This window comes from Anolis carolinensis, unplaced genomic scaffold, assembly GCF_035594765.1.
Source record: "Anolis carolinensis isolate JA03-04 unplaced genomic scaffold, rAnoCar3.1.pri scaffold_11, whole genome shotgun sequence".
NCBI lineage: Eukaryota > Metazoa > Chordata > Lepidosauria > Squamata > Dactyloidae > Anolis > Anolis carolinensis.
In genome coordinates this window covers 14,895,907-14,911,981 of record NW_026943822.1, presented here as the reverse complement: position 1 = coordinate 14,911,981, position 16,075 = coordinate 14,895,907, and the positions used below count along the sequence as shown (strand labels likewise).

General features: G+C 38.9%; 1 protein-coding gene across 5 annotated transcripts in view; it reads right to left on the bottom strand.

Moving 5' to 3' along the window:
• Positions 1 to 2,174: 2,174 nt before the first annotated feature.
• The window catches only part of usp8 (ubiquitin specific peptidase 8), a 28,521-nt gene continuing 14,620 nt past the window's right edge, over positions 2,175 to 16,075 (bottom strand). For 3 of the 5 annotated variants that reach the window (XM_062963566.1, XM_062963567.1, XM_062963568.1), the window contains 14 exons: positions 15,165 to 15,309; positions 14,662 to 14,824; positions 12,727 to 12,871; positions 11,631 to 11,863; positions 10,540 to 11,091; positions 9,713 to 9,796; positions 9,151 to 9,231; positions 8,533 to 8,795; positions 7,622 to 7,834; positions 6,971 to 7,181; positions 5,321 to 5,557; positions 4,291 to 4,433; positions 3,215 to 3,347; positions 2,175 to 3,069 (listed from right to left, as the gene is read on the bottom strand). In XM_062963566.1, coding sequence (XP_062819636.1) covers positions 2,884 to 3,069; positions 3,215 to 3,347; positions 4,291 to 4,433; positions 5,321 to 5,557; positions 6,971 to 7,181; positions 7,622 to 7,834; positions 8,533 to 8,795; positions 9,151 to 9,231; positions 9,713 to 9,796; positions 10,540 to 11,091; positions 11,631 to 11,863; positions 12,727 to 12,871; positions 14,662 to 14,824; positions 15,165 to 15,309 — 2,789 coding nt within the window. In that variant the 3' untranslated portion in view covers positions 2,175 to 2,883. The remainder of the gene's footprint in view (positions 3,070 to 3,214; positions 3,348 to 4,290; positions 4,434 to 5,320; positions 5,558 to 6,970; positions 7,182 to 7,621; positions 7,835 to 8,532; positions 8,796 to 9,150; positions 9,232 to 9,712; positions 9,797 to 10,539; positions 11,092 to 11,630; positions 11,864 to 12,726; positions 12,872 to 14,661; positions 14,825 to 15,164; positions 15,310 to 16,075) is intronic. The other 2 variants (XM_062963569.1, XM_062963570.1) reach the window with 2 other exon arrangements.

Genomic DNA, 16,075 nt, shown 5'->3' with positions numbered 1-16,075 from the left:
TTCCTCAAGGGCATTCCCCTGGAAGATATTTGCAAGGCTGCAACGTGGTCATCATCTTCCACCTTCGCCTCGCACTACAAGCTTGACATCATGGCAAAGAAAGATGCGGCATTTGGGAGAGCGGTCCTTTTTTCGTGCGTGGCATGACCCGCCACCTCTGGTGAGTAGCTTGTTAATCTCCCATATGTGCGATTTCCACAGAAGCACCACGAAGAAGAAAATGTAGTTGCTTACCTGTAACTGTGTTTCTTCGAGTGGTGTTCTGTGGAATTCGCACAACCCGCCCATCCTCCCCGCTGATCTCATGCCACTAGGCTTCAGCTGCTTCCTGGCGGCAGGGAACTGCCTAGCCCCGCCCACAGGGCCTTATATACTCTACTGGGGAGAGTGGGCGGGGCTCGCGCCAAAAAGTTTCATTAGAGCTTCTAGAAGGTTCCGGAATGCTGCGCAGGCGCAGTAGGATAACCCATATGTGCGAATTCCACAGAACACCACTCGAAGAAACACAGTTACAGGTAAGCAACTACATTATTTACGAATTTAGCACCAAAATAGCACGATATATTGAAAACATTGACTACAAAAATGGCTTGGATAATCCAGAGGCTTGGATAAGTGAGACTCTACTGCAGGGGTCCCCAAACTAAGGCCCGGGGGCCGGATGCGCCCCTCCGAGGTCATTTACCTGGCCCCCACCCTCAGTTTTATAATATAATATATTGTATATACATATAATATTGATAATATTATAATGTAATACAATCTAACACTAATAATGATACCACATAATAATATTAATTATATATTCTATATTACATATAATATTACTCATAATATTACAGTATAGTGGTACAGTTCAATATAATAATACATAATGCTAATATTGTGCTATGCTAATAATATATTGTATGTACATATAATTTGTAAGCCACACTGAGTCCCCTTTGGGGTGAGAAGGGTGTGATACAAATGTAGTAAATAAATGCAGTAAATAAATAAATAATAAATAAATACATTTTAGCCCAAAGTCTGAAATGACTTGAAGGCACACAACAACAACAACAATCCTAATTAACTTGACTATCTCATTGGCCAGAAGCAGCACACTTCCCATTGAAATCCTGATAAATGTATGTTGGTTAAAATTGTTTTTATTTTTAAATATTGTATTGTTCTTTCATTGTTCTTCTTCTTGTTGTTTTTGCATTACAAATAAGACATGTGCAGTGTATTTTTTTTTTTAAATGATAATCCGGCCCCTCAACAGTCTGAAGGATTGTGGACTGGCCCTCGGTTTAAAAAGTTTGAGGACCCCTGCTCTACTGTATGTGCATCACAGAAACTAAGACTGAGTAGATCATTAATGGTTATGTGTCCAAATGAGATTTCCTGATTGGGCTTTTGAGGACTGGAGGATGCCTCTGACATAGCAAAAGCGAAATGTTATCTGAAAAACCACAGAAATTGTGTGAGAAGCACCTTTCGTTCAAGTAGTAAAGTTGGCACAAAGGGCAAAGTGCAACGTTTGCAACCAACTCACCAAAGGAGAAGCATGAATCAAACTGAGAGAAGTTGAATTTCAGATCAACAGCTGAAGTGAGACACTTTTAGGAGGCAGAGTTTTCCTGCAAGGGACTGAAACACTAGTTTTCAGGCGGGCTTAGAAATGGGCCATTTTGGTCTCTGAAACCCAGTTTTCTCTATTTCCAAAGTAATTTGAGTGGCAGCAATATGGCATTTGACCCCGAGAATTGGCAGCTCTGGTTTGGTACTCGTAGCTGCAACTGATTCACTGGATATGGCTAACTTTCCTATCTAGATATGTAGTTCTTTGAATAAAGTCTTCTATAACTTTTAAGCTTGAGTCTGCTCCTGAATTGCTGATGCTCAATCGCTCTACTGCCGGCATTCAAAGCTTCTGTTCTGCAGAACTGCTCTACTGCTATTGTTACTGCATTATTATTTTTGAATGCAATAATCCAACCTTCCCACAAACAACAAGCACTCCTGTAGTTTATCCCACTGAAAGAATTGTAGGCAAGAAGGACTTTTCCCCATTCTAACCCCATTCAGACAAAACTAGTATGTACAATGGTATCCTTTTACTCCTGGTTTCTCTGAATAGACAAATAATAGTTCTTGGGTTTGTTATTTATGCCCAAAACAGACAGACAAAGGTTTCAACAGGCCATTGTATTTTTCAAATAATTAGTCGTTTCAATAAGTTTTTTTCTTAAATACAGGAGTACATGAAACTCTGATATTAAAAAGTTAAAAAGGAAAGGTCCTCTTCTAGACCACATATTGAAGGTGTGCAGATAGATACTATAATCGCTCAAAACAGAAAAATACAGCTTTGCTCTTTGCTACATAAAAGGACGAAAGTATTTAGACAACGCAACCCTCTCCATTCTAGTCATTCTCAGAGGACCACATATCTTTTTATTATATACAGAGTTTGGATGTGCAAGTCTGCAATCGATTATATACACATACATTCCTACCTGCTGACATCACCCTAAGATATTCACAGTAGTAGAATCAAGCTTAAGGTTAGTGTGAAAAGGCCATAAATGTAGGAGGGGAGAAAAGAAAGATATGCTTTGGGCTTTCGGACATTTTAAACCCATGTAGTTATAGCTAGATTTATAATTTTTGGAGCATCACTAAAATAAGTTATTTGGGAAACAAATTGTTCAGTATAAAGCAGCAGAGTTAACCGCTTGGTTTTCAGATTGAAAGCAGTAACACTAGTAGATAATCTTAGCTGAAAAACTGCTGCAGCCATCGCCCGACTGAGCCAGTAAACTGTATATTTAATCCCAGCTCAAGTTGCTACAGTGCATTTATAAAAGAAGGCCAATAATTCCTGAAATGTTTCTTTTATGTAGCTGTATCAAGGGCTCGCTGTTCAAGAGATGTGTAAAAGAGGATATAGGCGGCTGAAGATTTCACGGAGGAAGTGGAGATCTCCGAGACTTCGTGGTCGTCAAACTTATACCAGCGCTGTTTGGTAGCGTTTTTGCAATAGGCGGTATAGTGCCCTCCGTCCAGCCCTCCATAATGGTTCTACAGAGGGGAGGAAGGAAATTAGGGGACCATAATACTTTCTTTTGGCCTAATCTCCCCATTACTGAAAAATAAGGATCAATTTCCACAATTTTGGGTAGATTACTGTTATTTTACAGGTTCAAACCTAGGCACTGCTACTTACAGATACGGCAAACAGGTTGTATCTCTTTGAGTTACTCTTTGGGCCAATAACGTATTGCGACACGTCAAGACTTTCCAAGGGGAAATCAACCGATGTCTGAAGCTTTTGCTTCCATCGTCCATCGTAAGAAAACCTAGGGGTGCAGTGAAATGCATTAAAACGACACAAGAATAATTAAATAATCTATCTTCTATATGTATAATAAAAGTGAAAATATGTTTGAATGTATGTTCCAACATAGCTCCCACATCCAGAGAGCCCCGTGACTCCCAACAACAGATCTGGACCACACTTGGCTCACACATCCAACACAAGCAACTTAAAATACTTGCTGGGGGAGGGATTGATCCAGGATGTTGGGCGTTGTAGTTCACAGATATGGAAAGTGTATTCTGAACCCCATCAAAATGGATCTGAACCAAACTTGGCACACAAATACTCACGACTAACTTACTCGTTCTGTTTAGGAGCAATGACAGATGATGATGGGAGTTGTAGTTTACCCACACCCTTATGGATTTGCTAATGAGGCCATTCATAAAATCCAAAACCAAAACAATAACTAGTAAATAATTTCAAAGTTGCAGAATTACAGGGCATAGTTTCTATGGTGTCCCCAAAGGGTCAAGTCACTTGTGTAAAAAACATAACATCCAGAAAATCCATCATTTGCAAGTTTTCTCAGATTTATCTCAAAAGAAATTGCATTTACAGACAAACACATCACCAGGAACAACTCCAGGAGAACAAAACAAGTGTGAAAGAGGTTTCGACATTATTATAATTAACACATGAAACATATATGGTTGTGTCACGTCCTACATATTTTGCATATCAATTTTAAAGGAATGGCATCTGGGAGTTGGGAACGGCAGTAACAAAGAAGCAGAGCTTTCCATAAAAAGACCCCAGCTTCAGGAAGACGTTTCTCCACACCCTGGAAAGTAATGCCAATTTGGCATAGTCTGTATCTGTACAAGGCAGCTTCCTACTTTGTTAAAACAAAATATACCTTAAAAGCATTTTTAGGGAGGCTAAATTGCCTGTATGAAGGTCAGCACAACTCTCAACCTTACCTTTTCAAATGAACTAAAAGCACAGGAGGCAGCTTCCAGATCTCTATTTTTTTCAAAGAGTCTCTTCGGGTTTTGCAATGACTACAGTAAAATCTATTGTTATCTGTCAGTTTTTCTTCTTTGGAGAACAATCTAAAGCACTCCTAGAGAAAAGGAAATATATATATACAACCTGAAGTAAGGAGGTGAACATTTTTGGGGCTTCATCTTTTTCTAGTATGTGCTAGTGAGGCCCCAGATCTTAACCAAAGAATTTTTAAAGTACTTTCTTACTTTCATGTTAAAGAGAATCTGATCATGCAATACACTGGAAACCAAAAGTCAAGGCTGTATGGTATGAATTGGTCATGTCAGGTTTTGTACTCTGTTTAACAACATAATGTGAAACTTGGTTCTCCTTCTCCCCTTTTTAAAAAGACAGATTTCTAGCTATGAATGTTGCAAAGGGACATTTGACTGTATGAGACCTGCTTCTAGTGAAGTCACTGCAGCGAGAAAAGGAACTAATAAGAAAGATCACATTTTTGGAAAAGAAGCAGTTCAAACAATCGGCAAAATAAGTATACTTGCATCTGCAGCTTAGTAAAGCCTTACAAATTACGAATACAGAACGAACACAACTCAGGAAGTGGCACATTGTGTCTCAATGACTTCCAGATTGTGCCCAAGGTAAGTGAGATAGTTTAAATTTATAAGGAATGCCAGACAAGTATACAGACTGTGATGGCTCTCACTAAATGCAGGAAGAGATGATCTGGGTAACGTTTTCCCTCTGTTCCTATCAAGCTTCTTCAAAGGAAGGACTCCTATTTTACACATCTTGGTCAAAATTTGTTTGTGTAACTTGTTCCCTAAAGGCGGTTAAGAATTGTGGGAGTTGAAGTCCAAAACACCCAGAAGGCCGAAGTTTGCCCATGCCTGCTCTAAACTCATCTTCTTGACTGAAAATACAACTGAGGACACATCATTTCGAAGAAAGAGCAGTGAGGAACAGTTTGCTATTGCCTTCAGCTCATTTGTTACAACTCACCTGCAACGTGCATTTGCTAGTGGACGCAAGCGGCAAGGACAAATACATAAAGGCCTCGAAGGTCCGAGACTTTTTATGGCAGGTCAGGCACTGCACTGTGGACTTGAACTGCCCTTGGAAGAGTGCCACAATAATGGACTCGTTGAGCTGCTTGTGCTTGTGCCAGGCCAAGTCGGCCGCTTTGGGGTCATCCAGGTCGTCATTGTTTTCCTCTTTGTAACGCTTTCTGTTGTCGGCCTGCCAAGTTGGGAGAATTAGAATGGTTTAATCGGAGTTTAACAGACATTACGTGCTGCTACAGAATGGCAGAAGGGAAGCAATACTACCACCCCTGCACACATTTCTAAGATCTATTCACCTGACTCTTAGAGCATCCCTAATTTTGTAACTCAGTTTTTTAGAAGGCATTTTTTTCTCATAAAAATAGAGCACAAGTCTTGTGGGAAGCTAAGGGAAGAGAATAAGGAAGAGTATGTTCAGCAGTATGCTGCGGGAGTCTACCCTGGTAAATATTATTCACTTCTATGAAATGATAGAGACTTCTGTGATTTGAAACCACATGTGGCAAAAGTCTAGACACCATTCCTAGACATATTAACTTTTTATCTTCGGGATTTTTTAATTTCATTCGGGAGAGGCTTGAAATAGTAGTAAGAAGCAGGCTGTAGTAGTACATTCCACTCAACAAATGAGATTCACCATTTATGTAGCCAAGATATAACAATGGATTTGAAAGACCAAGGCATACAGATGAGATTTATAATGTCCTTTGTGCTAAGTTTTGTTTGACAGGCACAGAAAGACAATTGTTACACCAGCAGTTGAGAGTGAAATGAGTGATTTTTTTCTACTGCACTGATGATCAAACTACATATCTATGCACCAGACACAAAATGAATAATAATAATAATACAAAAATTAGCATACTTACTTTCTAAGCGGACATCAAAGTATTTGTTAAAAAAATAGAAGGGAATAAAACTGAAAAAGCATATCTAATCAAGGTATAATTTAGTTTTCACACTGAATTCTGTAAATGAAAAAAGGAATTCTAAAAGCGTGCAAGGAAAATGATGTGGATGTTCCTGACAAACTGAACTATATGCCTTGATTATTATCAAGCGGATATGTAAATGGCTAAAAACCAATGGTAGAGATTAATTTATAGGCGCAGTAAAGCTGCAATTCTGGTCAGAGGAGCAAATTGAGAAATCTGCCCTTGGAGTGGGATATTTGATATCATAAATACCTTCCTAGCCATGGAAAATAATTCTATGGTTTCCTGAAGCAATGAAGGGCAGAGTTGCACATGCAACCTCTGTATGGTTTGTTTATTTATTGGTGGTCAGTTAAAATCCCTAAGTAGGGACTTAATAGGAAGAAAGGTTAATATTCTGCTGAAAACAAAAATCCCAAGGCTAGTGCATGGATGGGAAAGCAGAACAGTAATCCTTATAAGTACGCTATAGCCATCTGAACAAGTTGACCTCATCGGCATTCTATAAAATTGTGAGAGAAAGAATATGTAACTCTGAATGGAGAAGAGTGTTGTGCTCTGCTTACTCAGTGTAGGATTTGGGGCAACGTGTAAAGCCTTATGCCGCTGCTTTGCAATTCTCCCCTTCCAATGAACTGTGTAACAAAACTTACTTTATTCAAGTCTTCATGGAGGTCATCCATTAAAAACAAGAGCAGCTCTTGAGAGTCCTGCTGACTGTACCCTGCAAATTGGTCATTGATCTTCCCAATGGTCATCTTGAAGTCTTTGGGACTGATATATCGGTACTGTCCAGCCCAGAGGGCTTTCATGATGATGCCAAACTCCTCTGCCACCTCACCTTTGTGCCCCAGGAAATTTGACCTGCAATTGACACAATAACTTGATGTTTTAAGGCAGAAAAAAATACGAAACTTTAACGTGATCCACCACTTCTACAAGAACTATGAGCCTACATTTCACCTACACTGGAGAATACTGATTTAGCTGTTCAGGACTTTACAACAGTGCTTCTCAACCTTTTCTTCAAATACCATTTGCAGGCACGGACCCCCAAGACTTAACTCAAGATTTAAGACACTACACCAGACATGGGAAAACTTCAGCCCTCCAGGTGTTTTGGACTTCAACTCCCAGAATTCCTAACAGCTGATGGAACACACTTCAGTTCCATGGTAAAAGGAAAATGGGCTACAAGGGTTCTAAATAACACTAAAGACCCATCTTTATAGACATGTTGCAATAACAAGTTTTGCAGTCAAGTGTAAATCAATAAAAGCAACTCAATACAATAAAAAGATTACCTGTTGATATCAACTTGATAATAATTTCTGTTGAAGTAATCCGCTAGATGTGGGGCATTACACAGGCATTGTAAGATGGAGTTCATATAGCAAGTATTTCCTAAATTTCGAAGGCCTGTGAGCGCTGGTCCCATTCCCCCAAATACAGGGTTGAGATTACGAATCTGAGATGCAGAAAGCCTTGAGATTTCAGCTTTAGGATAGCTTACTGGTCTGAAAAGGAAAACAATAATGCTAGAACGATATAACATTCTGTGTTTAACTTTTTAAAACTTTATGATTATGATTTTAAAGTTTCATTGTTTGTTCCTTAGTGTGTACAATATTAAAATTAACTAATATTAATATCAATAACAACAACATAATTAAATGTTTTTGTGTTTAATTTTTTGTTAAAAAAAATGGGAATATGTAAATGGTTTCTTATCTAGGATATTCTGTTCTCCCCCTTTTATCTCAGAATCACTGGAAAGATGTCTGAGCTTCCAGAAATAAGTAGATACACGCCATGTGTGCCCCATATCATCATAAATAGTTTTTATCATTTTAATGCAGAGGTACTGGTAGGTCCAAAAAAGTGAGGTTTTTTGTAACCTATTTTAATATATGTGCTTCATAGAAATACATTTTAATATATGTATTTTTCATGATGTTTTATGATTATGTGTTTTTAACAATGCTGTGCTCTACCTCAAGCAATGAGAGGCAGATAAGAAACTGAGGAATACAAGTCACTTCTCCATCAAGGCATTTTAATGTTCAGAACATGCCAGCAGCTCATCGTTCCTATATCTTCCAAGAAGCTCTAAAGCACAACTGTTTATATATTCCTTGAAATCTTCCAAAGAATTTTAGCAGTCAGCTTAGAGACAAAAAAGTAAACAACACAAATGAGAGTGCAGAACACATACTTATTTTCGCGATTGATGGTGGGGGTGATGGTGACTTTCTTTCTCTCCTCCTCCTGGATGGCCTGGGTTATGTCTGGAGAGGAGTATGAGCGCTTCAGTTTGGAGTGCTCTCTCTCCCGCTGATCCGCAGCCCGAGGTTTGGGTTTATGAGTCGGAGGAGTAGAAGGTGGAGTGGCCGACGGGGTCATTTCCGGAGGATACATATGAACAGTGTTGGTCGGAGAGTGGTAGTAACGGAATGTCCCGGTAATTGGATCAAGAAACTTCAAATGACAAGTGCATAAAAAAGGAGGAGTGAGGGGAGAGGAAATGTTAGATCTGACCTCCAAAATCTTGATTTGAAATATTACAGTGTAATAAAGAGTACAGCTGCTTTTAAAAACAATTTAAGAAGGAACAATATGCTGAAAAGGCATACATGCCACAATCTGCAATACCTGGCAACTAAGTAGATTACACCTCCAGGAGAGCATTTATAGAACGAACTACTCTCTCCCTGTAGCACCAGATAGGAAGGTCTGAAAAAGCTAAGAGACCAATATATTTCCCAGAATAATAAATGAAGACAAATTGAGAACCAAAGCCCAAACGGTCCCGAACATTAGACATCATACTCACTTTAGCCCAGCCAGCAGGCAATCCTGGTATAATTCTCCCCATCTCCTCGCTCCGTGCTCTTGTTAATGGTTCCCGTTGGGACTAAAGAAAATAAGAGATCAAGAATAAGACCCAAAGGATACTTTGACTTGCCATTAATTTCAATACATAATGATTTATTTCTCAATTCCTTGTTCCGATTTCATGGAAGGTGGAGCAGTGAAAGACGAAATCTATTACAAGCCATTGACGCTCGGGTTTTGCCAGGGCCATGCTTAAATCAGTCCTTCTGAAACCAAGGCACATAAAGGCTCCAGCTTAAGTTCTGTGACCCTTAATTGACTTTACAAATGGTTTGTTTACTTCACAGACAGAAAAGTCACCACACAGAGGCAGCTATGGAAATATCATGGAATGACATTGGCACATCTACTGAATTTGCTGGCATTTTATGGAAAATAACACAAATGGTTCCATGTTCCATGGATGTAGTTAAATGGCACGTAATATAAAACAAGGTGACGTTATGAAATCTGCTCTACGTTCCAGCCGCTATGCAGAGAACACCCCACAAAGCATTTACTTTATTTTTTTCAGACTCTTGTTCAGTATCTTCTCTAATATCTCCTGGTTTTTGAGTTTCTGCTTGGTGTTTAATCTCAGTCTGCTGCAAAAGATGTTGAAAGAGAAACTTTAAGTGATGATGTATTCACTTAGTGAGCTTTAAGTGTCTAATAGGCTAGCGTTAACATGATAAAACACATAGTCGACAGGAACTTATAAAAAAACAGCATTTTTTGTCCGTTTCTATTATTGGAGTGCACAAATATATATTTTTGTTGAGTTTATTAATAGTGGAAGAGAAACATGCTATCAAATGAATGTTGTACTGTGTGCAAAAAAGCCATTTCTCTAAATCAGACATTTGCATAGAGATAAAACTATTCCCAGGCAAGGAGTAACTATAATCCAAAGTTTCCAGCAAACAATAGTTCTTGAAGAACTCTAACACTGGAAACAAAAACAAAGACTAAGTATACTGAAAATAAATCACAGATCTAAAGGAATATTTATCACTTGGCATACTAAACTGAAATATAGTATTAAAACTTGTGCAAAGTGCCCAAGGAAGGTGTCTGTACAAGTAAGCAAATTGTACCAGGAAGGTTTTGTTCTATCCCTCCAATGAGGAAAATAAATACTGGGGCATTTCCTTCTCTCTTTGGCAGGTATAGTGAAGTGTGTGTGTGTGTGTGTGTGTACAAGTTTCCTACATGTAGCATTTATTTTCTAACATGCTGCTGTCGCAAGGTCACAACTGCTCTACAGTACGGAACACAATGCAGCCTTTTCCCCCTGGCTTTGGTCATAGTCTTTTGTTGGAAATTTTGCATGAACTGCACCACTCACCTTGCTAGAGACAGTGTCGCCCCGCACGGAGGCACGGGACTCCTCTGCAAATTTGTGCCTCTGGATTTCTGGCGTCCAGGTCACCTTTGTTTTCTCGCTGTCATTTTTTTTCACTTCAGGAGTTTCAGTCACAACTTTACTTGTCTTTTTAAAGTCTGTTAATTCTTTTGGTGCCTTGTCCATCTCTTGCTTGTCTCCTGTTCCTCTACTGGCCTGTTCTTTTTCGTTCAAAAGAGTTTCTCGGCCTTCCTTTTCCTGCTCCTCTTTAGCTGTTGGTTCTTGGTCGTGCTTTGTCTGTTTCAACTTCTCTTTCTGTTCTTCCTGCAGTTCTTTTTCCTGCCTGTTTTTTTCTAGCTGAGAAGCTTTTTCTCCAGGGATGTGGATTTTCTCTTCTTCGCTCAGGCTGACCTTTGTATCCAATGGTGGCTTCTTGGAGCGGTCTGGGACCACTTTCCCATTTGAAATAAGTGGTTTATTAATAACTGGGCTGTCAGCTTTCGGCTTATCATCACCGTCCGGAATTTTTGTTGAAGGCTTTTTTGTACGATCAACCTGGATCAATTGGAGAAAAAATCATGTACATGTCTTAGTTCTGTTGAAACATTTCCACCCAAATAAAGAGCATATTCTGTCCATGATATGAACTTGGTTAGATATTTTTAGTCTTATTTTTTGTCATTTTTGGTCGTATGTGGTCTTATTTTTATAGAAACATTTCAACACAATTAAAGAATATACTTTGCCTGCGACACAAACTCACGTTACCATATAAAACAAACTATACTCATTCATGCTTTATTAGGAAGTTGTTAATTCTTTTGTTCAGGCATCCTCAGAGGTTGTGAGGTTTGTTGGGAACAAGGCAAGTGGGGTTTATATATCTGTGGAATGTCCAGGGTAGGAGAAAGAACTATTGTCTGTTTGAGGCAAGTGTGAATGTTGCAACAAAGGATTTCCCCAGGCAGCCAAGCTTTGAAGTTGCAAGGCTATTCAATGCTAATCAAGGTGACCAATTGCAACATTCACACTTGCCTCAAACAGTATAATTACACTGTGGTTTAAGCAAATATTTCTCATCAAAATCTACTCACCTGAGGGATAATCTTCATGGCAGGTACTGGCGGGACAATGGGAGATGAACTGTCGCCCTTAAAAGCAACAGCAACTGAGCCAGCAGAAACTGGTGGTTTAAATGCCTCTATTTTCCTTTCCTGATCATTTGTGGTTTCAGGTCTCTCTGTCACTTCCACCACAGAAGGTTTTACATGAACAACAGGTAGCGGAGGGGGAACTGGTTCTTCCAAAGACGGATATGTAAAATCCACTGAAAAGAAAAGGTGATATAATTCAACAAACTAGTCACATGAGCCTCCCAATCAGATATGGACAACATAAACAGATTTTGCTACTGATCTTTCCCATATATGAGATGAGATTAATAGGAAGCCAAGACATGACCTGACTGCTGAAGTTTCCCTTCCTTCCCCTACACCAGTGGTTCTCAACCTGTGGGTCCCCAGATGCTTTGGTCTTCAACTCCCAGAAATCCTAACAGCTGGTAAACTGGCTGGGATTTCTGGGAATTGTAGGCCAAAACACGTAGGGACCCACAGGTTGTTTACTTTCTTATAAGTGGATGTCTCAACTGTGGCCTTCAGGGCTGTGTTATAGGCCGCATGGTGCCACCATTTCTAGCTGGAAGCCAATTCTTTCTATCTATATACTACCCTCTTGTGGTTGTCTCCAAGCACTGCACACATACATATATACCATACATACAATAGCCAATCCTTTCTATATAAATACTGCAATTTTTAACTTTTGGGGGCTCTTGCTCCAAAATGGGGTTGATGTTGCATTTGAAAACACATGATTATTTTAATTTAGGTAAGTTTAGTCCAGATCCATTAAGCCACGTGGGAGCCTTTGTGGTACAAGTAAACAAACAAACATACAGGTATCACCCAAGTTACAAACAAGATAACTAGGAATTGTTTATAAGCTGGATGTTTGTAACTTGGGAACTTCCTGTACTTGGGACTTATAAATAGATAGATCTACTCTAATTAGGATTACCAAAGAAATCTAAATGCTGATTTCAATAGTTTCCTCCACAGAAACCAATGCACAGTGCTGCAGGATTAAGAAAAATTCCCTAAGCCTGCTTATAAGATATTTTATACATACGAGAAACAGAAACCGCTTCGCTCTTGCTGCGTTGCGGTGGAATGACTTTGGCATTTGTCGTATACTGGGGATAGCAAAGAAGCCAGTTCTCATAACCTCCATCTAAGACCAAGGGCTCATTCTGTAGCACAGCTTTACTTTCCCACTGGATATGAAAAATAAATAAAAAGACTATCAGATTACGGTGTATACTACTTAATCGGATAATAAAACTATATTCAGTGTTAATGAGAAAGACTGTTTTTGCTTATTTATAAAGTATCCTTCAATCAAGTGTACTGTAAACATTGAGAAATATTGATTAAACACTTGAAAAATCATGGTAGAGGTTTATACAGAATGTTCAGAATGTTTTCCGCCTGCCTTTTTACCTCTTCATTTATTTTGTTATTTGAGAAGGGCTCTCTTAGTGATCTTTTGAAATGGAAATTATTTAGTTATATTTTTAAGAATGTAACCTTCTCATTTTATTATCCAGAATGATATAACGCTTTGCAATGGTTTGGTGCCTTGAACTTGAATTACAATCCCAAATCACACTGAAACCACTAGTTTACCTCATTTACCACGGTTGTCTTTCCACTATAGTTACAATGCTCAGGATGGTTTATAGCTATGTAAAACTATACAATAAATAAAATTTGAAGTAAGTCCCCAAGAGTTTCCTTGCTAGGAGACAGCAGCAAGATTATTCTGTCATAATGCCAAGCAAAGAGACAGAAAAACTTAATACATAGATGGCCTATTTGTTGTGACGTAACAGCTAATATACACTCACTTTAGGCCAAGGCATCATTCAATCATGATTTAATATTCAAGTATAGCACTTACCCATGTTTAAATAAAACAAGCTTAGCATGAATACTATGACTAGTACTCTATGATGTCAAACTGCTTGTGTAACAGAGCACAGCATGACTAGTTTGATAACACTGAGAAACACACATTTTGGCACCTCAAATGTTTGACCTGTTTCCAGGTACTTTATATCTGAGCTGCCAATTGCAAAAATGGCACCAGTTTTCCCCATGTGCTTGCCCACAGAAAACCATGAGAACCATACCTAAGAAACTAGAGCTGATGCGGTTTGTGCAATGCAATTGTCTCAAATAACCACAGGAATAGGCCCAAAAATCAAGACACCAAGGTTTGGTCTTGTAATCTCTACATCTCCAAGGTCTCCTTACACAAGTGGAAAGTCAAAGTAGGCGGGGGGGGGGGGGGGGACTCCCTGCCATAAGATGGGAGTTAATGGCTGTCAATTGGGATGTGAAATAATCAATGGAAATGATGAGGTCACGAATGCCTAATAAATCAGGATGGCTACGCATCATCTTTGATATTAGAGGCCTATGGAACAATATGCCTTTATATATCTGTTGCTGGAGAACACAAGATGGAGAGTGCAATTGCACTCACATACCACTGCTAGCAGATTTCCTATGGGCTAATGATCAGCCAACCGCTGAAGAGAATACTAGCTTTTGATCTGATCCAATATTACTGATGTCATGTTCACAGTGCCATGGCGCTGAAGATTTTTTAGGACTCAGCAGTGAAGAAACATCTGGGTCTAAGACACTTCTTTTCCTGTCATTGCTGCCACTCTTTTCTTTTCCTCTTTCTAGAGAAGTCATGGGCAAACTTTGGCCCTCCAGATGTTTTGTATGAGCAGTGCTAGTGCATCAACTTCTCTTCCTTCCTTTCTTTTTCTATCCAATGAGGAGGACGAGTCTGCCCCCTTGTATCAACTTTTCTGCTTCACCAGAACATATGTCTGCATGGAAATTTTAACAGACTTAACCGACTTTTTAAGGAACCCAATTAACCATTCAAAGCTATCAGAACATGGCCCTTTCAATAACACAGTAATAACTACTGGGATTTTCTTTTATGAAGGTAATTAAAGACGGCCATAAACCAGAACCTGCTTACCTTGAAAAGCGCATCTTTGAGGCTTCGCAAAGGTGTTCCCAATTGCAAATCCTTTACCGAACTAAACCAGTCGAGCAAAACAACATAACTGGCTTGCCCCCTCTCTTTCCATGCCTCTTTAGAAGCCTCTGGGAGCTTAGCTTCAATCAGGTTAGCGGTTTCTCTGAAATTTGAAACAGCAAAAGAAAAAAAGAAATAATTTTCATCTCAGAAGGTACTCTAAGCTACTCTCCAGCACAATATCTAGACTGCATAAGCAGCCATTCAATATAATGCATAATAGAACCAAGTATCTAAGCCTCATCATACCACCCATTACATCATGAGAACAAGCAAAGATTGCCCCAAATTCTTTTTGAATGTTAGAAACAATGTGAACTGTCCCCAAGTCTGGTTTTTATTGTTGCTCCACAAACAGGTTTTCCATCTTTCCCCCATTCCTCTCCTGATAAACAATAAATTCTTAATCAGTAAGTACTCTAACAGGAAAATGTACCCCATACCCTGGAGTGATAGCTTCTTCTGGAACACAGACGGAGTTTATGATGCAGGACTCCTGGTAATCCTTTAAGCATCGAGCATCCATTATCATCAGCTTGATGCTTTTGTCCATCATCATTGTAAACAATTTCTCTGCCGTGATTGCTCCTTGAGAGAAGGAATATTGCTTTAGAAAAAGTAATAAACTGAGAACAAGATTTTCAGTAAAAATATTTTAGAATATCTACATCAAACATCTTACAACAGATTCTCACTATAAACAAGCATGATATGTGATGCAAACTTAAGTTTGATCACTGATTTCAAACAGAAGAAGTGTTTCAGTGTGATAGGAAAGGTCTCCCAAATGAATATTGTGATTAATGTGTAGATGTGACCTGAGTGAATTAATGTTTTATATGGTTTATAAATGAATGTCTCATAAGGTTTAATGTTATAGATTATTTTAATATTGCCTTTTGGTATGTTTTTTCTTTGCTATGTGTGGCTTTTTAAAAATATGTTTAGCTATGTGAGGTTTTGCTTGCATCCTCTTTTGATTCTGCAAGCTGCCTTGGCGGAGAAAGGTGGCACATATTATGAAGCAATTGAATTGTTTTAATGACCGAAGAAGCATACTGGATGAAAGGATCCCTGAGGCAATGACATTCTGCTGAGTAATAACAAATAGATTTTTAATCAATTAATTAATTTGTTGCCTTTCCTCTGGAGCAGGACCCAAGGCAGCTTCCAATATCATTTTGATCTTAAAATTCAGCTGAGTTCCCTAATTAGGACACCCCCTTTCCAATCCATTGAGAAAAGTGTGTCTGTGCATGCTCTATGGGGCAGGGGAGAGAATGGTTGCCATTCCTTGTACCTTTCCTATATACCTTTTTGTCTGAATACTCTATTTTCCTAATGCTTTCTGTTT